Source organism: Neofelis nebulosa, chromosome X (assembly GCF_028018385.1).
Source record: "Neofelis nebulosa isolate mNeoNeb1 chromosome X, mNeoNeb1.pri, whole genome shotgun sequence".
Classification (NCBI taxonomy): domain Eukaryota; kingdom Metazoa; phylum Chordata; class Mammalia; order Carnivora; family Felidae; genus Neofelis; species Neofelis nebulosa.
Window position 1 is genome coordinate 91,375,190 of NC_080800.1, and position 22,634 is coordinate 91,397,823.

The 22,634-nt window shown below is 42.6% G+C and overlaps 1 protein-coding gene across 3 annotated transcripts in view; it reads right to left on the reverse strand.

Moving 5' to 3' along the window:
* Nucleotides 1-19,824, reverse strand: part of DCX (doublecortin) — a 111,457-nt gene extending 91,633 nt beyond the window's left edge. Inside the window, exons 1-3 of one of the 3 annotated variants that reach the window (XM_058712751.1) lie at nt 19,683-19,824; nt 17,276-17,661; nt 7,998-8,338 (exon numbers count right to left, since the gene is read on the reverse strand). In XM_058712751.1, coding sequence (XP_058568734.1) covers nt 7,998-8,338; nt 17,276-17,639 — 705 coding nt within the window. In that variant the 5' untranslated portion in view covers nt 17,640-17,661; nt 19,683-19,824. Of the gene's footprint in view, nt 1-7,997; nt 8,339-17,275; nt 17,662-19,479; nt 19,588-19,682 lie in introns of those variants that run through there. The other 2 variants (XM_058712753.1, XM_058712752.1) reach the window with 2 other exon arrangements.
* Between the last annotated feature and the right edge of the window lie 2,810 nt (nt 19,825-22,634).

Genomic DNA, 22,634 nt, shown 5'->3' on the forward strand with positions numbered 1-22,634 from the left:
TGACAGCTCAGAGCCTGGAGCCTGCTTCAGATTCTGTCTCCCTCTCTCTCTGCCCCTCCCCTGTTTGTGCTCTGTCTCTCTCTCTCTCAAAAAAATAAATAAACATTTAAAAAAAGAAAAATTCATAGACTTCATCAGAATGAAAACAATGTCCTTGAAAAGTTAAGATAGTCATTAAAATATTAAAAGACATGTTATAGACTGGGAGAAAATATTTGCAAATTACATATGTATAAAGGACTTGTATCCAGAATATATAAAGAACTCTTATAACTCAGTAATATGAAAACAGAACTCCACTGGGGCGCCTGGGTGGCGCAGTCGGTTAAGCGTCCGACTTCAGCCAGGTCACGATCTCGCGGTCCGTGAGTTCGAGCCCCGCGTCAGGCTCTGGGCCGATGGCTCGGAGCCTGGAGCCTGTTTCCGATTCTGTGTCTCCCTCTCTCTCTGCCCCTCCCCCGTTCATGCTCTGTCTCTCTCTGTCCCAAAAATAAATAAAAAAAAAAACGTGGAAAAAAAAAAAAGGAAAAAAAAAAGAAAGAAAACAGAACTCCACTTAAAAATGGGCAAAGGATCTAGACAAACATTTTTCCACAGAAGATATACAAATGTTCAATAAGCATGTGAAAAAATATTTGATATCATTAGTTCTTAGGGAAATTCAAATGAAAACCACAATGAGATACTACTTCACACCCACTAGCATGACCCTAATAAAAAGGTAGTTGATAACCAGTGTTAACAGGATGCGGAGGAACTGGAATTCTCATACCTACATTGCTGATAGGCATGAAAAATGGTGATGCTACTTTAGAAAACATTTTGGCAGTTTCTTAAAAATTTGAACACGTAACCCAGCAGTAACACTCCCAGGTATTTACCCAAGATAAATGAGGGCCACATAAAAATCTGAACATGAATGTTCATAGCGGCATTATTCATAATAGCCAAAAGGCGGAAACAACCAAATAGCCATCAACTAAGAATTAATAAATAAAATGAGATATATTTCTTTTTTTAAAAAAAAAATGTTTTTAGTGTTTTTATTTATTTTTTTTTGAAAAAGAGAGAGAGACAGCATGAGTCGGAGAGGAGCAGAGAGAGAGGGAGACACAGAATTCGAAGCAGGCTCCAGGCTCTGAGCTGTCAGCACAGAGCCCGACGCGGGGCTCGAACCCACAAACTGTGAGATCATGACCTGAGCCGAAGCCGGACGCTCAACTGACTGAGCCACCCAGGCACCCCGAGATACATTTCTACAATGGATTATTATTCAGCCATAACAAGGAATTAAGTACTGCTATGCTACAAAATGATCTTCCTTGAAACCATGTGAAGAAATAAGCCACAATAAATCACATAATTGTATGATTGCATTTACATTAAATGTCCTGAATGGGCAAATCTGTAGAGATAGAAAGTAGATAAGAGATTGTCTAGGGATGGGATGACTGGGGATTGGAGCATGATGTCTACAGGGCATAGTACGTGTGTGTGTGTGTGTGTGTGTGTGTGGTGATGAAACTGTTCTAAAATTGATTGTGGTGATGGATGCAGAACTCTGTGAATATGCTAAAAGCCATTGGATTGTACACTTAAAATGGGTGAACTGTATGATATGGGAATTGTATCTCAGTAAGGGTATTTTAAAATCTGTATTTGGGGGCAATTCTTTTCTTGCCCTTTTGAGGGACTGACAATGAGAAAGATGAAAATAAAGAGTGAAGGTCAAGAGGCCAGTTACTTCAATGGCCGGTAATGGAATAGTCTGCATCCCCAGATCAAACCCCATGTTGGCAATGATCCTTCCCAGCACTGAAAATAGCACCACTGTGGTGGAGACACCTTAATAATGACACTGTCAAACACCTGTCACAATTTTAGCAAGCTGGCTTTTATCTTGTTTTGTTTTATGATTCCTCCACCCTCTACTCCTCATATCATCCGTTGGAGAGAAAAAGAGGTCAAATCAAAATTATAAGCTCAAAAATATTCTTTAGTAATGCCATCACAGAAATTGTAAGATCTTTTATATTCAGATCTTCTGAATAGAAGAACTGTGCAAATACCATAGGGACCATCCTAGAAAACAACATCTCCACCAAGGTGAGTACATTACATTGGAGACTGTGGGAGCACAGAGAGTGGAAGGACATTGAGAAGAGTAGTGGCTTGGTGAAAAAAATCTAGACAGAAACCACACTGTGAGATGAATACTCTGTTATCAGAGAGCTAGAAGTACTCTTGAAGGTCATGTACTTATCTCAAAACCTAAGACCCAGAGAAGAGATATGATTGGCCCCATGTCACACAGTTAGTGGAGAATAGAGTGGATACTAGAACTCAGGTCTCTGAATCCCAGTTTAGGGCTGAATGTTGGATATTGACAGACTAGTTGGTGTGGGAGACTGGAATACTATGCCAAAGCTTTTGATTGAAATGGCCAGGCCCCACCTCCATCATTGCTCAGAGCCAAGAGCATCTCTTCAACAATACAACTCTAAGAGGATAAATTACTGAAGAAATAACCAATTGCCAACCTGTGCTTTGTCCTTTCTTTCCAGACGGACAGTATATTTGATGTTTGGCTACCTCCATCATATGCCTTCTTTTAAAGTACAAAATCTGCCTCAGTGTGAGGCATCTTGAAGTACACATTACAAATGGCAAGGTAGTTTGCAAACTGTCTCCTTTCACAGAGCCTGGCTTCCCATCTTTGATCTTTTCCACTTCATGCCCAAGCCAATCCTCTCAAAGCCTGTCTCCAGGAATTGAATCTGTAGAAGGTTGGGGAGGGGGATCTTTTGGTAATACAAACATCACCTTTCCAGCCTTGATTCGCTCAAGAGAAGGTCAATGATAAATGACCTCCCTCTTGGGGCATAACTTACGGCCACGTGGCTTTTTCTATTGAGCCAAATGTTGACTGAAAGGGTCATAACACTAGGAGGAAAGAGAGGTTGGCTCTGGGAGAACTGGAGGCCGGGGAATATAAGTAAGACCAGATGTGGCTGGAGGGGGCAGAGATGATGGGGGCGGGGGAGAGAAAACCTGGCTACACAGGCAAAGTAAGAACACATTCACCTTGGGAAATGCACTCAACATTTTCAAGGTTAAATCCACCTTGTCTTCCTGTGTTTCCCGTGATTCCCTTTGTGCCTGCAGCACCCAGTTACTTAGTATAGCAAGACGGAACAAGTTTTTTCTGGAATACTTAACAGTCGTTCAAACATCCTCTGTGCTCTCATTTTCCTATTTCATCATCTTATGGTTCAAAACATGTCTTAAAACTCCTGTTCTAGCTTCCAAGGCTATGGGTCACCTTGGAATCAGCCTAAAACCCTTTCATGTTATTTTTCTGAGACCTAAAATTCTGGTCCAAGTAGTTGGTACTAGAAAGATATAGAGACATAAAATAAATTCACCCAATTGAAAATGGGCCTAACAAAGGTAACACAAATACTAAAGGGCATACTTAGCCCTTAGGCACGTGTTTGAGGCAGTGATAAATCTTTGGCTGCACAGACGCTGCATGTGGACAAAACTGAGACCAGAGATGCCAATAAGTGCAGCATGAATATGGATGGTGTGAGAACCAGCTGCACCCCTGTTTAAGATGCCAAAAAGCTGGAAGTCTATTATTAAAGCTCTGCATCTCCAATGGAAGCACCATGCTCTATGCTTTACAGAAATGAATGTAAGGCTGGGGGGTGCTGGGTGGCTCAATCGGTTAAGCGTTCAACTCTTGATTTCAGCTCAAGTCATGACTCAACGGTTGTGAGATATAGTCCTGCGTTGGGCCCAGTGCTGGACACGGAACCTGCTTAAGATTCTCTCTTCTCGCTCTTCCTCTGCCCCTCATTCCCTCTCTCAATAAATACATAAATACATAAATAAATACAATGTTTAAAACAAATGAATTTAAGACTAGGTTACTGAGCTAGTACTACTACCAAGTGAACCAGAAATTTGGGTTCTAGTTTTTACACATCCATGATCTTTAAGCATAAGTGTGTGGCTTGACCATGAAAATTAATATTTGGATAATTTTGTCAACACACTGCAAAAACCACTCCAGCTGCCAAAGAATCAAAAAAAAAAAAAAAAAACCAATCTCATCTGGGAGTTAACTAATATGCATCATCATCTAGCCCTTCATATTTCCCCTGACCTCCTAGAAATCCATTATAGCCCATGAGATTAGCAAGGGCCCCGCCGACTCCTCATTTCATTAGCAACTTCTTATTGAGGTGAGGAATAAGTTGGGACCCCTTCGTACTGATGATGGTTAGTTCTTCTGTCTACACAGACCACAAATATCTCAGGGGCAATGAGTCAGGAAATCTGTCTTCTATACTGGAAAAACATAAGCCCTAAAAAGACCAAGGGCTCCAAAAGCCATCCAAAATAAAAACAGAGAGAAAGAGATGACAGCCATGTCCATAGATTTCTTGTCAATCAGCGTGAGCCAATCAATCAAACTGTACACAGAAGAGCAGAAGCAACAATAAATCTGGAATAATCAACTGGGCTGTTTTAACTGATCATTATTCAAACAAAGGGGGAGAAAACCACGTGATTTTTTGTCAGTCTGAGATCCAGTTGAAGCAAGACCAAATCCAAGTGATGGCCTTGATTTCATGATTAAAATGTTCCATAACAAATAGCCTTGACCATACGTTGTCCTTTCTGCCTAGTGCCACATTTAGGCAAAGACAGACATGGAATATCCAAGCGCGTCCAAACCATTGCAACACATGTGCCTTCAGCCTGCATTGAGGAAGATCATATTCCCAAGCAGTAAGAATACCCACCAGTAATCAAAGTGACTGACAGGTGTTAACATTAGAGCTGTCATCACCAGAATTGGGGAATGGGCTGGGCTCCAAGATTTTGAGTTTGGCTAACTTTCAGTATACTCAGCACCTATTTTGTAATTAGTAGGTTTGTCCCTGCACCCCCAAATTTTGTTATTTAATGTCCTTTCTGTAACCGCACAACAATGTTTGATTTGTGGGTTACCCCATGCCTACCAATCTAACCAGTGAGGTTAGGGCAGTTAGTTCCTAATCATTCAGCATCTTCTGTAGACAGCATTTCCTAGTGTGCTCTTCAGAATATATACATGTATATCCCATTAAAAAAAAAGTGTTTGTGGTTAAATAAAATTGGGGAAATCGTGGGTCTTAATTAAATTAGTTTCCTTTCTGCAGGACTTCTCAGAACATTTAATGTGCCAATGAGCACCATGAATCTCTAAGAAGGGCTTATAATTTGCAACATTTCACAACATTATTTGACCACAGAACCCTTTTACGAAAAGCTGCTGGGGAGCAGGAGATGGGGACGGTTTTTACAATATACTTTGGGAAATGTTGCCTTAACTTGCCATTACTTGCCATGACTTCCACGTAAGTAACAAATAGGAGCTCCCCAGGGGGAACACACACACTCCTTTGGAAGCCTCCTATCTTTTCTGATAGACCTAAAGATGGTGTCTGAGGCACTGAATGCAGAGGGCTTCTCAGAACATCTCAGAACATCTACCTAGGCCAAGTTAGAATAGCTTTATGTCAGTCTGTTCAATCAACAAACATTTATAGAGATTCCACAATGTATCAGAACTGAGAATTAAAAAAAAAAAAGTGAAGATTGCTTTAGCCTTGCACAGAGGTGCAAGAACCTGAAGACAGAGAAGTTTTCAGGGATAATATGACATTTGAAACAGGCCTTAAAAGACAACCCTCAGGGGTCCAAGCAGGCAGAAAGAGACATTTTAAGGAGAAGGAACTGTATTCAGAGGTACTGATGTCTGACAAAGCTTTGTCCTATTCCCTTGAGCACTGCTCCTGATGTTTCGGGACACACACTATATCATACACTAATATTTTATACTGTGTTCCCCAAAGAAATGGGAGCCAATGCTTGAAGGAGTTGGAGAAAGCTTGCTGTTCTGTGTGGCCTGCTGTAGGATGAAAATGCACCCATCACAGGTTTGGAGCCTGCTCGCGTAGGAGGTGGAGGTGTGGCTTTATTTACCACTAAGAGCAACCACAGAATGCCAAGGTGTGGTATAGTTCCATAAAATGCTGAGAATTTGTGCTAAGAATGATGGAGGGAAAGTAGAGGGAAAGGAACTAACATTTGTAGATCTATATCTAAATTGTCTAGCAATTGACATACCTGGTTTAATGGCGAATCGTATGCATACATATTTACATCTTGTGTTTTAATTTACAAAGTGCTTTCGCATCCATTATTTCTTTTGATCTTCAGGTGAATTCTGTGAGCATGGGTAGGGCAGGTGTCATCAGCCCCCTTGTATAGAGAAGTGGGAGGCTTCGGAAAGATAAGTGATCAGCCCAAGGGTCACATAGTGAGTTGCAATATTACAATAAAAACCAGGTCTTCTGAATCTCAGTCTTAAGTCCTTGATTTGTATTTGTCACACGTTACTCCAAGAGGCTGAAGGTATAGAGATATGGACTTATGCCCGATATAAGGAAAATCTTTCTAAAAATCACAGGTTTTCAACAGTGGGATAGGCTGTCTTATGAAATTGAAATGGTTGCAGAGCATATCCTTGCCATAGGTGGGAGATTAAATGTCATGGCTTCTAAGGTCACTGTCAACACTAAGATCCAATGATCCTAAAACCCCTGGCTTCTATTTCCCCAAGATGAGGTGTCCAATGATTCCACCTGCTCCTGGGAAGCTCCTGTTTATTATGTACTTGGTCCTCAGGAAAGAGATCCTCTTTAAGAGATGCTTGGAGTTGGGACTTTTCCCATGGCAGGTAAATTCGTTGCTTTGGTACAACAAACACAAATCACATTCAACCAATGCGTCCAGGTATCACTCAGATCACAGAATGAGGAACATGTAAAAGTCACAAATTTAGAAACATTCCCAAATATGTGAGTTTGAGTTTTACCAGAGATTTAAACTCTTGCAGCATTCAGTATATGTCAGAAATCATGGGAGGAGACACAGTTCTGCATTTGAACACTCATCAGTCATTCTGATGTAGAGTGAATCTGCTTCTCCAGAATCTATATAATTGCGTACACACCAAAGGTATTTTAAGAAGGTAGGGAGTATGGACCAATAATAATCTGCAGTTGTCTTCTCTCATGGGGGACCAGGATTCTCTTTAGAGCTAACAGAACCAGCCACTGTTCCAATTCTCTTGGAACATATTTTGTCATACATTTACAGCTCCCTATGCTCAAGAGAATGGTGCATCTGTCTGATGGAGACGCCTGGCTGCATTCTTTCCCAGATATTAATATAGGTGGCACTTTAGTAGCATAACCAATGACATGAAGAACCTGATTTGGAGAGGAACAGATGGCAGCATCTTTCTTGGGCTAATTTTAGGATCCTGAAATAGTCCCTTTCTCACACAAAACCATCAGTGGAACCAAATTAAGACAGCCATGTCACACGGAAAAGGGAGAAAGGAAAAATGTGGTCTAGTGGGAGGCAAAGACAAGGAACCAGAGACTTCAGTGCTTCCCCTGTATCCGAGTCCTTCCACAGAACATGAGGGCTACTTCGACCTCTTTTCACCACAATGGATGCTGAATACCAACCTAAGGCCATCTAAGAAGAAATGAGCCGGCAAATCTCATTTCTAGGCATATGCATTGAGTGATCAAGGTTGCATCACGTGATAGCCACATTCAGATTTATAAGAACGTGTAGGATCTAGGTTCTAGGTCCCTTACTCAGCAGATAAGAAAGCTGAGGCTAAGTGACCATCCTACTTGATGAGACAAAAGCAGATTGAATTTCAAAGCCTCAGATTTCTAGTCCAATGTTTTGTCTGCTGAAAAGACCTTTCTTCCAAATGATACCCGAAATATCAGGTAGGGATGATGGGAGGCGGAGGAAGAGACCCCAACCAGAAATGATGCCTGAGGTGCAGGATGGTCATCCAGGCATTTAGAACAACTGAGAAGAAGAGTACTTAAAAAAAAAAAAAAAGTACCTACCTGTTTTCCATCCAGAGTGTAGAGTTTTTTGACAACCCCGGTCTCCAGCTTGATGGCTTCGGTGATGTCAGTGAGGACTTGCTCAAAAGAGTGGGCTGTCTTCTTGTTCAGAAGCACACGCACAGCCTTCCGAGGCTTCACCCCGCTGCGAATGATGGTCACCAGTTTGGGGCGCACAAAGTCCTTGTTCTCTCTGGCCTGGGCACTGTTGCTGCTAGCCAGGGACTGGGGGGCTTTCATATTGGCGGATGTCTTCACATTGACAGACCAGTTGGGATTGACATTCTTGGTGTACTCCACCTTTTTAAAGAAGTTGTCTGAGGAGCAAACATAGCTTTCCCCTAAGGGAAGAAATAAGTGGTGATTAGTTCCACAGCTGATATGTGGACCATTCTAACCAAACTAATGCACATTGACTTTGGAGTAGGGCTTTTGGAGATAACGGTGATAATAGCCAACAGTAGGCACAATTTCTTACTGGGCTCTCTCTCTAAAACTTGGATCATTCAAATTCAAGAGCTGAAAAATCCTATAAAGCTAAGGGTTTTAAGGACAATGAACCCATGGGGCGCCTGGGTGGCTCAGTCGGTTGAGCGACCGACTTCAGCTCAGGTCATGATCTCACAGTCCATGAGTTCGAGCCCCGCGTCGGGCTCTGTGCTGATAGCTCAGAGCTTGGAGCCTGCTTCAGATTCTGTGTCTCCCTCTCTCTCTGACCCTCCCTCGTTCATGCTCTCTCTCTGTCTCAAAAATAAATAAACATTAAAAAAAATATATAAGGACAATGAACCCATACATCTAAGTATAATCTAACAAGCAGGGTTCTCTCGCTTGATACAGTTCTATTGCAATTGAAATGTTTATGTTCATTTCTAGTATGTTTGTTTCCATCCAGAGTGTAGAGTTTGATACGATTTTATTGCATTTGAAATGTTTATGTTAATTTCTAGGATGTTTGTTGATATTCAGGGGCATTACTGGAGTGTTTTTAACATGTTTCTATTTCTTAATGTTCCTGTCCTATTTCTGGGCTCATAGCCACATTCCATGGTTATATTATAAACCAGGGAGAACTTTCAAAATTAATAGTTTATCCCAAGTTAAAGTGACCCAAGTATCCTTGTACATTGGGCATATAGTACATACCTGCCAAGAAGCCAGATTGTCCTTTGCACAGAGTATGTGGCTAAGCAGTGGAATATTGAAATGTGAAATGTATGTGTGTGGTGAATATATATATATATATATGTATATATGTGTGTGTATATATATATACATACATACATATACATATATATATATACATACATACATATACATATATATATATGTATGTATATATATACAATTGTGTCCTCTACTGCTCATCTCCACATCAAAGTGGAGAAACTGCCTGAATAACAACATGCGCGTGCTCGTGCGCGCGCACACACACACACACACACACCCCGTTGCTTATGTTTGAAAATCTAGCTGTTGCTTGAGAAATACTTTCTCCTGTTTCTACCACCCACCCCTCATCTTTCCATCTTCCCCAATGCTACACACTCCATCTGTGTGTTCAAGGCTCTCTTCACCAGGACTCACCCTTGGCTGCCACAAGTAAGGAGGTGGAGATGTAAGACTATGTTATACAGCTAGATTTATGGATTGGAGGAATCTAGTGTACTTTTCACATTTATCTTGGGCTACAGGAAATGACTAATACAGCGGAAGGAACACCGGGGCCAGAGGCAAGGCAGTGGCGGGGAGTAGACACCTGGGACTAGAAGCTGGAGAAAAGAGGAAGAGAGGTAGGCTCAGCCTGGAGGAGAGAGTATTGGAAAAGGTTGAATTTGTTGAGTAAAACACATTAGCCTGAAGGTATATAGAAGTTCATCCAGAGGTCAAGCTGCAGAAAACTAGTGTGAGTTAATCAGGCTTAACTCATCAGTAACAATTCTAAATAAATAAGTTGGTCAACCCTAGCCAGTGCAAAGAAAGCATTACACACAATTACGGACTGATGGCTCTTCTTCCTTTGGTCTCAGCGGGAGGACCATGCAGGGACATTCAGAAACACCGGGCTGATAATTCCCTCCTTTTGCAAATATTGATTGCTTTGCTGCAGCGCCAAATCCTTTAAGTCATGTTAATTAATAAATTTTTCAGTTAGTGCTGAGAGAAGATTCAGTCAGATTCTCTAGGGCACCTTTGAGGACATTTATGTGTGTTTGTGAAGGGGAAGGGTGAGTGGCTTCCAACACTGCTCTGAGTCCAAGAGGCCATTGGTGTTCTGTCTTGTCAGGGGGCCAAGGGGAGGTTTGTAGGTGAACGTAGGCGTCCTCTCCCACGTGGTGCACATACGCACACCCAGGATGGAGTAGTCAAAGAACTCAGTCGAAAGAAACCCTAAACTCTCTCGCTCCCTTGCTGGCAAATCCAACCTAACCCAAGGGATTAGAGGCTAGGGTCTTTAATTTGGGACTTTAAGGGGTGAAGGAGCCCACTCAATTCCCCCAACTACTCACAGCCAATATCCCCCCACACCCTTCGAGATGGCCCGTTGCCTTAGCACTCCACCAGATTCACGGGTACCTTCCAAGAGGTTAGTGCCTTTAAGTCAGATGTTTTCCATAACTTGTCAAGTACTTTAAAACTCTGACAACTGGTGGTGTAGAAATGTGTGAGGCTATATATTTATGATTTCACTCATCTACAGTCTCCTCTGGAGAGTCAGCTGTGTAGCCCTATTAGGACTCCGGACTTATTTTGCTCCCATGTCTTAAACCTCTTAAGCCTCTGAACTATGAGTATGATTAACCACCCCCAGATGAAAATGAACATGATGGCAGACAGCTATAGTATCATATGGCACCAAGAACTTTCCAGAGGGCCCAGCTCTCAGCCAAATCTATGTTGAGCACCTTCCAACAGTACATTTTAGTCTCTCCACTCTCTCCTTTTGGCCTCAACATGGAGTAATGGAAAAAGAGCAGCTGATGTGATGTCAGTCAGAATAGGGTCTCCAATACTTCCTAGCTGTGTGCCCTTGAGCAAGTTACCTAACCTCCCCCAACTTCAGTAACTTGTCTGCAAAGTAGGAATGATAACAATACCTACCTCGTAAGGTTGTGGTGAGGCACAAATGAGATGATGGATAGAAACTGCTGAGCCCAGAGCCTAGTGCATGGGAAACACTTGAGAAACTCTAGCTATGGTTATCATTAAGGCCCTCATCTGAAAGAATAGAGAGAGAACAAGAAAGAAAGAGGAAAGAAGCAAGGAGGAAGAAAGAGCTGAGGGGAAGGAGATGAAAAGAGGAGGAGTAAAAGCCCAAGGAAAGAAAAAAGAAAGAAGCAGCAGCAGCCATCTTGGAACTGAGCTATAATCATGTATATAACATGACCACTACCCAGGTCTCATGCCTTGAACATAACAATTTCCTACTGGATAAGAGGAGGTATCCAGTTGCTGAAAAAGTCACATGTAGGACTCCATGGTTAACACCCAGCGAAACCACGTGGTGCCACTGATGATGCATGCTGAGGGCAGGATCCTTTTAAGACTTTATACTTTTTAGTGCAGTTCTAGGTTCACAGCAAAATTGAGGGGCAGGTACCGAGATTTCTCCCACAACTCTTGTCCCCACACATGCATAGCCTCCCCTGTAATCAAACATCCCTGACCAGAGGGCAGGATATTTACAGTGGTCAAGGGCAGCAACTTGGGAAGTCAGACCCTGAATCCCAGTCCCAATCAGGCCTTTGGGAGCTGTGGGACCTCAGCAAATCATTTAATCTCAAAGTCTCAGCTTTTCCATCTATAAATTGAAGGTATTACACTAGGTGACATCTCAGTTCCTTCCAGACCTAAAGATCTACGAGAAGGAATTTTCTTCTCTTTTCCATCCCCAAAAGACTGGAGGAGGTAACGTTATGAGGGTCATTAAACTTTAAAGAAATAGGCGCCCACTACCGAGGACTCTCCACTTGTACCACTGGAAAGACATCAAACGTGCTGCTGCGTCTCTAGACCAAGGCTTCCTTGTTCTCATTTTCCAAACATCTGCAACGTCTGCTGCCAGAGCTGGGTGCTTCCTGCCCATCCAGCTGCCTGGCACTTGGAGCTGGATGAGGTGTATTGCACCTTTACACAGCTGGGTTCCAATCCTGCCACAGCTTGCAGGGGCCATTTCCCACCCATTGGGAGCCTAGAAAGAAAGCCAGAGCCAGGCAAGGTGACAATTTGCTGGAACTGACGATCTGTTTCAGGGGGAAAGAGGGTAAGGAAATGAAGTCATGGAAGCACAGCTGAAAGGGCAGGAAGGGAACAGGATATGGGCTCAAGATGATCTAATGTCGGGGCGCCCGGGTGGCTCAGCCGGTTAAGCGTCCGACTTCCGCTCAGGTCATGATCTTGTGGTTTCTGAGTTCAAGCTCCGCATTGGGTTCTGTGCTAACAGCACAGAGCCTGGAGCCTGCTTCGGATTCTGTGTCTTCCTCTCTCTCTGCCCCTCCCCTTCTCTCTCTCTCTCTCTCTCTCTCTCTCTCAAAAATAATAAACATTAAAACACATTTTTTAAAAGATGATCTAATGTCCACCTCCCTTCATTTTCAGGATGGCTCCATTTTCAAAAACATGAAATACACTCATATTTTCTCAGTGTGAAAACACTTCTGCCTGGGCTTTCTCCCCTTTTCCAGAACTTCCTCATTCAAGAAGGAAAATATTAAATGATACTGCATTGTATTATCCTATCTATTAATGATGTACCTGTCCCCCAGGTGTCTTTAAATCCTTCTCTTTGGCAATGTGCTTGCTTTAGGAGCTAGAGGATAAGTTAGTGAGAAGGTGATTCCATCTCATCTCATCTCATCTCGTCTCATCTCATCTCAAATGAGTTATGGCAAAGGGTCTGGATCATAACTGATGTCACTGTTTAACTCAGATTTTCCAGCAAGACGGTCCCAATTGTCAATATTCTGTCCCATGCTCCACGTAATAATGCTCAGAATAATACCCCGAAGATTGATCGGGGTACTCACAAGGAAGTGAGGAAGGAACTGGGCAGGAAGGGAAGGAGAATGATTTTGCAATGAAAGACTAAGCAAGACAAAAGGAAGAGTCACATTCATTGACCCACTGGGAATATGACTAACACATAATACGACCACAGCCTACATGGCTTCACTAAGACTCCTTGTGTACCCAAAGAGCTGTGGAAAAGCTGAGATAAATAACCTGATTTGGGTCCAAAATGTCACCCTTGCGACTTTCAGCATCTAGCAGCAAACAGTAGACTAGAGGCATTAGACAAGGAGTGTAACAGGCCAGAGTGATTATTAACCAATACCAATTGTTTTTTATTTCATTTTATTTTTTTCTAAATATTTAACAAAGTGGCCATTTGGAAACCGTATGTTCCATGCTCCATTATTCCTTTAAGGTCTACAAAGGAAAAAAACAAAACAAAACCAAACCAAGGACTTCTTCACTCCTAGGAACTCCCATCACTGTAGTTAGCTGAAAGGGACCATCAGGATCACCTAATCCAGTATTTCTCAAGTTTAAAAGATCACCTGGGGAGATTTGTTAAAAACATAGATTCTGCAGCCCTAGCCCTGGGGATTCTGATTCAATAGATCTGGGGTATGACCCAGGAATTGATATTTTCCTGAATCTCTGAAAGAATCTGAAAGGCAGCCAGGTTTGGGAAGCACTGGCCATCCCACGGGCTCTGGAATCCCACTGACCCCCTCAGTAGTGTCATCATTATTGCTTTATTTTTTTACATCATTAACAATAATACCTTGTAGCTATAGCTTTACCTTGTCGATGCGTTTCCATAGCTATTATCTAATTATATCCTCACAACCACCCTGATAGGTAAAGAAGGCAGGTGTTACTAGTCTCACACAAATGTTACAATAGATACACAAGATGTGGTTCATACATACAATGGAGTATTATTCCTCAATAAGAGGGACAAAAGTGTTGATACATGATATAACATGAATAAACCTTAAAAACACTTTTCTAAGGGAAATAAGCCAGTCACAAAAGATCACATGGTATATGATTCAGTTTATATAATAAGCAAATCTATGGAGACATAGAGTAGGTAAGTTGTTGCCTAGGACTGGAGAGAGTGAGGGAAATGGACAATGACAGCTAACTGGTACAGGGTTTCCGTTTGGGGTGACGAGAGTTATCTAAAATTAGATTATGATGATGGCTGCATCACTTGGTAAATTTTCTAAAAATCATTGAATTGTAGGGGCGCCTGGGTGGCTCAGTTGGTTGAGCGTCTGACTCTTGATTGATCTCATGGGTCGTGGGTTCAAGCCCTGCATTGGGCTCTGGAATGACAGTGTGGAGCCTGCTTGGGATTCTCTCTCTCCCTCTCTCTCTATCTCTCTTTCTGTCTCTCAAAAATAAATAAATAAACTTAAAAATTATTTTTTTAAAAATTTTTAAATTAAAAAAAATCATTGAATTGTACACCTAAATGGGTGATTTTTACATTGTGTAAATTATACCTTAAAATGGCATTTTTCTTCAAAAATGCTGTTTTACAAAGGAGAACATTATTTACCGTGACGATAAGTTATGTAGCTAACCAGCTATAAACTAGGACAACTCAACAGTCATAGCTACCCTTTATTCCTGTATACCAGGAATAATAGTAAACGCTTCATACCCGTTTTCTTATTTAATCCTCAAAGCAGCTATTCCCACTTTACAGATGAAAAACTGAGGCTCAGGGAGTCTACATGGTTTCCCCAAGGTCACACCAGCTAGCAGGTGGCAGATCTTGGATTGGAAACAAATCTGATTCCAAAGACTCCTTTTCCTGCAATAACCTTCTGCCTCTAAGACTAGAACCTGCTGCCTCTGATTCTTCATCAGGGATCTTTCCAAACTTTTTCAGCGTGAAGTTTCTTGGGGAACAGTGTGCATGAATATTCTTAATCTTTCATTCAACCTCTTCCAATGGTGAACAAAGTGAGGGGCTTCTGCCCTCCATTCCTAGAAGAGTAGTTCCAAAGGGCAAAACAGGAGAGAAAAAAACCTTCTTCTTCTTTATCTTCCTCATCCCCAGTGCCCTTTCCCATCTGGCTCTGCAGCAGTGGGAAAGCTGGCCACATTTCTCAATATTATCTTAGAGATACCCCAGAATTTCCTTGACTGAATGAGCAGTACTAAGGACTGGGAGGTCACTGCAGCTTGTGGATGAAGATGATCCATGAATAAATGTGAGTGAGCCTTCTTTACATTCTATATAACCCAGGAAGCACTACCAATGCACCCAGGGGAAGAGTCCAATCTAGCAGGACTCAAAAGGGTCAGGAGAAAGGGTGCAGTCTTCCAAATTACATTTATTATCTATTTCGAACTGAGATTATCACAAAACATACACATACACACACACACACACACACACACATCTAGGGAAAAAAATCAATATCAAGGGCTTGTCCTTGAGCAAGATATGTTAAAAATGGATCTGGGGAGGGGGGAAATCTGTGCATGACACTTCTCTTAGATCAGACACAAGAACATTCTAATTCCTACTCGAAATACAATGTCCCTTGGTTCAGAATTCTGCCTTAGCATCTGTCATGGCCTTTAACAAATCACAACTAGTGGCAATGAGGACATACTGGGTGATTCAAGGTGCTTTGTTTGTGAAAATTATGACGGAGGCACCCCTCAGATTCGACTGACACATGGGTTTTACAGTGACAAAAGATGCACACCCTATCAATTACTCTGTTGGACAGCTCCCTCAACCTCGGGCCAAGTCCTTCTAGTTTGCCCTGTCTCTCCTTTAAGATACGTGCTAGGATAGTCAATCCTTGCATGTTCAGAAAAAGTCTCAGATTGACCTCCGCCTGGTCATCCGGCACACGATCAAATAATCTGAGCCTTCTTAGCATTGTTTTTCAAGGTCAGTTATGTGGAAAAACCTCAGACTTGAACCATGAGACCCAGAGCCAGTAGCCGTATGGACACTGTGTCTTATCAGCAACTGGCCCCAAATCACTTGACCTGGCCTGAGAAACAGCAGCGACTTGCGAGAACATGGTCTTGTGCAAGGGAAGCCCTCATGCTCCTTTGTCTAAGAACACAAGAAAGCTAGAAGCAGTGAAGCAGAGGCGGGGCACTCCCACACCAAGTCATTTAATGCGCTGTTTCTCATTCCTTGTTGGCTGCTTCATAATCTGGCTTCCCTAGAGATCTGCCTGCTCTAAACTCACCTTTCCTCAGGGAATGGAAGGGGTGAGGAGGTGGGGCTAGAGGGATGGAGGAAAGGGTTTGGGGAGGGCCATTTGCATGATCACTGTCCCTCGAAGCTGTCCTTTAAAGCACCGTGTCAAGTTAAACGGATTCCATGTTATAGCGATTTAAAAGTGGGGATAGGGAGGCATCCACCATATAATTGACTTGATAACGTACAGTATTAAGCACGTGTCCCAAGATCAATCTTCTACATAACCACAGAGAAAGGTGTCGTGGATGAGCAAGGTTTTGGTAAGAGCTGAGATGTCCCTGCTTTTTGAGAGGGTACCAGGTTTTTTGGGTTTTCAGCAACATAGTCATAAAATCCGATTGTAGAACCAAACTCTAGAGGGGATTTAAAGGGACTTAGGCACAGTGAGTCAGTTCCTATTCTAATAGGAATAGTCTTTATTAAAATACCAGACATACCTACAGCTTTCTTTGGTATTTCTCTCAATGACCTCAGCCTTAGGGACACACCCTGAAGTGGGCTTTTTAGAAGCAACAGCTGAGCAGTGACCACTTACCTAAAAGGATAATCCTTTATGAATATGTCCAGGAAGTCCTGCTTTTAGGATGCCTACTTCCATGCGCAGCAATTTACAGTCTCTCAGCAGCTCAAAGGATATTTGGATACCTTTCTGTTAACCCAACCAAAGTTCCTTCTTCATTTTACAGCCCTAAGGAGTTCATGGTCGGCCTCAGTAATGCTACTTAGAATTGACTATGAACAAGATCCAGAGTAAATGACACAATTCAGATTTTCCTTTGTACCCTGACAGATGAGCACAATGCATTATCACCGCCATCCACGCTCCAACACCAGCAGAGACTAAAGGCCATGAAGAGCAATGGCTAATGGTCTGTTGATGCCTATAGGATCAGAGAGTCTCGGCATCGACCTGGTGCTCTGACAAACATAATTCCTAATTTTTTTTTCCCATGAACTCCAAGAAATGTAACCATAGCCAACGATGCTACCTCCCACCAAGAGCCACCACCCTTGAAATTACCTTCCTCCAGTTCATCCATGCTTCCGATTTTCCTGGATCCATCAATGGTGTAAATGTAACGCACTCCCTGAGGCAGGTTGATGTTGTCAGACAGAGATCGAGTCAGGTCAGCCAGCAAGGCGTCAAAGCTGCGAAAACGGTCAGAGGACACAGCGTACACAATCCCCTTGAAGTAGCGGTCCCCATTGCGGTAGAAACGTACCTTCTTGGCTTTCTTCTCGTTGCTCAGTGCCTGCAAGGTTCTGGTTCGGTAGAAGCTACAATGGGCGCTGTGAGTGGGGCTGGGCAGCCCATTCATCCGTGAGCCTCGCATGTTCCTGGATGTCTTGTCTCTTTCGTCAAAATGTCCAAAATCAAGTTCCATATTTTGGTGGAACCTCAGAGACCTGAGTGTTGGACAAAGGGGATGAGGGGAGGCAAAGAAAGAGGGGCAGGGCGGGGGGGGGAAAAAAAAGAAAAGAATTCAAATATTAGCCAGATCCAGTTCTGCAATCTGCTGCTTGTGAAAAGAACTGCTTGAAAAAAGCCTGTGACCCATCTGCTGCTTGCCCCTGACCTGCAGGAATATTGATCTTAATAGAGAAGAAGGAGGGGCTGAGGGGGTGCTGGCGATGGTGGGGGGTTGGGGTGGGAGATGGGGAAGGAGGCACTTTGGGCACTGTTCCAAAACGGGAGAGGGAGGGATTTTGAAATCGCTTAAAATCCTAGGACTTATTGACAGTGGCTCCTATCAAATTGTAACTTCGGGCTAAATACATTAAAACTGGCATCTGTTTCCTCACACATGCCCACATGACTAACAGTTGTAAATGAATCCATAGCCTGACAAGATCCCCTTAAAGAGGATAGAAGGCGCTAGCTGAGGTTAGCCATCTCCAGTTTGGGAAGCAATCTTTGTGCCTCAGTCAAATGACTACAACGGGGAATGTTTTAATTTTATTCCCAACCCTCTTTCCTACCCTAACGTGTGCATCCCCTCCCCCCAGAATAAACCAGGATTCTCCTTTAAAGGGACAGCCTCCAGGGAGTAGCTACTGTCTTTGTGCTATTCATCAAACCCCTTCCCCACCAAGCTGGTGCAGCTATCCGACATTCATAAGAAATAAGCTGAAAAAAAGGATTAGAAAAATCAGTTATTTAACAAGTTATCAGCTCTGCTTCCCCCCGCCCCCTCTGGCACCATTTGGTCACAAAATCCTTTTCTTTCTTTCCTTTTTTTTTTTTTTTTTTTGTTTCTTAATATGTGCACGATCCCTCCCCAACGATGCAGCCCCACCTCTTAATGGAATAATTTAATTGTTGAAAGATTCCCAAATGAGTCCTTGAAAAGCATATGGGACCTTCAGAAACAAGCACACCTTTCATTGTTCTGTATTTCTACCCTGACTGAGGGGGCATTTTGCCCTCACAGCAGGCAATTCACCCCAAACTTGTCTATTGCCCAGGTGCATTAGCTGAGGCAAAAGATGGTCATCTGTCAGATTTATTTTTTCCCTTTCTGCTGAACCAGAGAGAGAGAGAAAGAAAGAAAGAAAGAGAAAGAAAGAAATGAGGAAAAGAAAGGAAAAGGAAGAAAGGAAGAAAGAAAGAAAGAAAGAAAGAGAAAGAAAGAAAGAAATGAGGAAAGGAAAAGGAAGAAAGAAAGAAAGAAGAAAAGGAAAGGAAGGGAAAAGAAAGGAAAGGGAAAAAAGAAGAAAGAAAGAAAAAAGAGAGAGAGAGAGAAAGAAAGAAAGAAAGAAAGAAAAAGAAAGAAAGAAAGAAAGAAATGAAATCATGAAACCAAACACAACAGAAGCCTCAAGCGCTAGCAAAGGTAGTAACCATAGCCTATGAACCAAACTATTAACATGCATCTCACAGATGGGGATAAAAGGACTCACAAAGCAAGCAGGGCTCAGCTGCTACACACTGCCACATCGAGAAATTTGCAAGGGACCAGGAGGACAGGAGATAAAGGAGGACGGGTGTCTAGTAGGTTTGCCAGGCTCGGTCCCCCTTTTCTTCCAATGTCACCATGACCTGTGCTGAGCTCAGCATTGTCTCTGTCAGACAACCTGCAGTGGTAAGAGACCCCACCTCCTCAATACAAGTAGCAAGCATTTCCCCAGGCATGCGAGTAACACTTGGCTTTGCTTTAGGATCAGGGGTGGTATTACTCTAAACTATTATTCATCACAGTGAAAACAAAGGAACATCAAACTCACTTTTCCAAAGGAAAATCCCAGGTAGAGGCTTAGGAAAAAATCCGATAGGATAAGGCAAAATAAAGAAAAAAAAAATTCAGAGAAGGAGAAGGAGAAGGAGAAGGAGAGAAAGAGAAAGAGCTAGAGCAAGCGCTTTGCCTTGTGCTTTTCCCGTTTGACATCTGTTACATTCTGCCTGAAAATCACTGGAAAGCCCCACTCACCGGTTTTCTGCTGGTTGGGTGGAGATGCTGAGAGAAAGAAAACCAATCTCTCTATGCCTTTGTTGTCTGAGCTCCAAGCAAGAAATTCCTGCCAGGGTGGATAGATGCCTTCTAGGTCCTAGTGCCTTGTCCAGCTTCTCCCCTATAACTCAGGCTTAGTGAATCCCCCCCAACTCCTATGATTAATTGCATGCTTTTTTTTTCAATTCACAGGCTGCATTAACAGCTCGGAAGGTTTCATTTATAACCAACAGGAAATTGCAGGGTAGCAAAAAAGATCGCACAGGCAAATGCAGAATGTTCTAATGAGCAATGTGTGCTAGCCCTCCCCACCCCCTACCCCCTGCTTTTTTTTTTTAAAAGGAACTGGCGATTTCACTTGGCCAAAACCTTAGCCTATTCTGCCTGGAGACCAGGCTCAGAGAGTCAAACCAGGCTTCTTAGAAATTGTAGCTCTCTCCCTTTCACCTTCTTCAGACAAGACACTCTTGAAGGCATCTTAGTTCACGCACCCAACACCTGGTTGTTTTTGAAATAAGGTCAGTGGAATACACTATGAGGGAGTATGAAAAGCATAAGACAAAGGCCAGTACTTCCAGAACTTCATGGGGGATGGAGGAAAAGGATCCCAAAGACCTTATAGCTTGCTGTAGTAATCTAGCTAATGGAATCTGGGGCATTTGCCTTTGAGAGTTTGAGAGTTCAAGTCCAACCCAGAGACCTTGCCATGTGAAGTGTGAGATGCATATTAGTCTCTCCTCAAACTTCCTACGTGTTGCTAATTGTCTTCTTCAGATCAAATACCTTATAAAAGGGAAGGAACCCACCAAATTCAATTTATTAAATCAGGCCAGACTATAAAACAAAAGAAGAGAAAGGTGAGAGACTAAAGTAGGGGCAGGCTACCATCTTCACAACCAAGGCTGCATGCATTAATGGGTAGCACCTTGAACCATCATGACTCCATTTTCTCTTGGCATCCGGGAAGGTCAGAGCTAATAGCCTGCTCAGTAATGATCTTCTATCTGATTCCTAATACAATTAACCCTCCTTCTTAATATATAGCTGTTGGTGATTAATAGGTAAGCATTTTGTGTGCGTGCATGTGTTTTACTGTAAGATGCCTCAAAGTGGCATAAAAAATGATATTCCTTCCTTGATGGAAGGTGTTGGCTTAGCAAGCCTCCAGTCTATATTATCGGGGCAGACAGCCACAGTGTGCAATCTGCCTAGTCAAGGCTGCCCATCTTGCTGCTGCTCTCCCGGTTTCTAAAGAAGTAGCCTCAGGGGACCGCCCGTGTGTGGTGTGTTCTTTTCCATTTCTTTCTACCTCACACTGTGGCCACCTCCTGAAAACGCAGGGTTATTCAGGTCAGGGGCAGAGAAGTATCAAGGAATAGGAAGAGGGAAATAGGGCAACTCAAAATAAGGGTTGCAGCTTCCTTGTCCAGCAAGGCCAGTGTCTTCACTTTTTATTGCACATCAGAAGTGTTCCATAAATGGATAGCAATTGATTTTGTATAAGGACTCAAAGAAAAAAAAATTTTTTTATTTCTGGTGAGGATATAAGAATGTATGGCATGATAAAACTTAAACATACAGGAGTTAGGGGCGCCTGGGTGGCTCAGTCAGCTGAGCGTCTGACTTCGGCTCAAGTCATGATCTCGCAGTCCGTGAGTTCGAGCCCCGCGTCGGGCTCTGTGCTGACAGCTCGGAGCCTGGAGCCTGCTTCGGATTCTGTGCCTCCCCCTCTCTCTGCCCCTCCCCTGCTCACTCTCTGTGTCTGTCTCTCAATAATAAATAAAACGTTAAAAAAATTTTTTAAAAGTAGTGGGATAGGCAAAATTTGTTTTCTTTACCATAAAACTTTTCCTTTAATATACTTTAAATGTGGCATGTGTCTCCAAAAAGGCAATTTTGCCTGAAGGGCTTCCTGCTTTTTTTTTTTTTTTTAAGCTCAAAACCTTTTTTTCCAGAGCAACTCATCGACTAACGTTTTATGGATAAACCTTTTGCAAAAACTGGACTAGATCATCTCACAAACGTATTTCCTTTCAAAGAACTCTCAGCTACCCATCAAGAGTTTTCTCCCACTTCCTCAAAGGAGAAGGATTACTGGCAGAAAGGAGGTCACAGGCAAGAGTCCAGCAAGAAAGCGCATCTGTATGTATGGAAGTCAATTTTGACGATCAAGGGAGAGCCATGTTGAGGGCTCAGTGGAGTGAAGACACTGAAGAAAACGTACAACAACCCCATTGTGGGGAAGGTGACACTAAGATGTTTTGAGTAATTACCATGTGCTCACAGGCAAGATGCAGAGTCTAAGACATCGGTCACTGCCCTCTGAGGAGCTTGAAGACTCATTGAGGAAACAGGACACGAGTATGTATCTTGTAAAAATCATGAAGGGGGAAAGGGGAAAGATTCAGATCTTTCTTGATATGTTGTTATGTGGGTTAATCAAACTCAGCTTAGAGATCAGGATCAGGTAGCAAGACCATTCATCATACGCATGCACACGTGCAGAAACACACACACACACACACACACACACACACACACACACAATTAATCACTAGAGCACCTTACCTATCAAAAATGCAGACAGTAGGATCTGGGGTTGGGGAGGTTAAGCAACAGGAAGTGAAGTTGAAAATATATAAAACTGTTTATGGGCACCACAAAACTATAAAGTACATAGGAATAAAGCCCACAAACATGTCTAAGACTTTATTGAGAAAATTGTAAAATTATTGAAGAACATAACAGAAACTGTGAATAAATGTAGAACCAGACCGTGCTTATGGATGGCCAGATGCAATGCTGTAAGGCTATCAGTCCTCTCCAGGATAATCTATATATATGAAGAAATTCCAACGAAAATCCCAACAGAAAGTTTTGTGCAATTCATAAATATCAGTTGAAATATCTGTTATTGTAAGGATTAAGTGA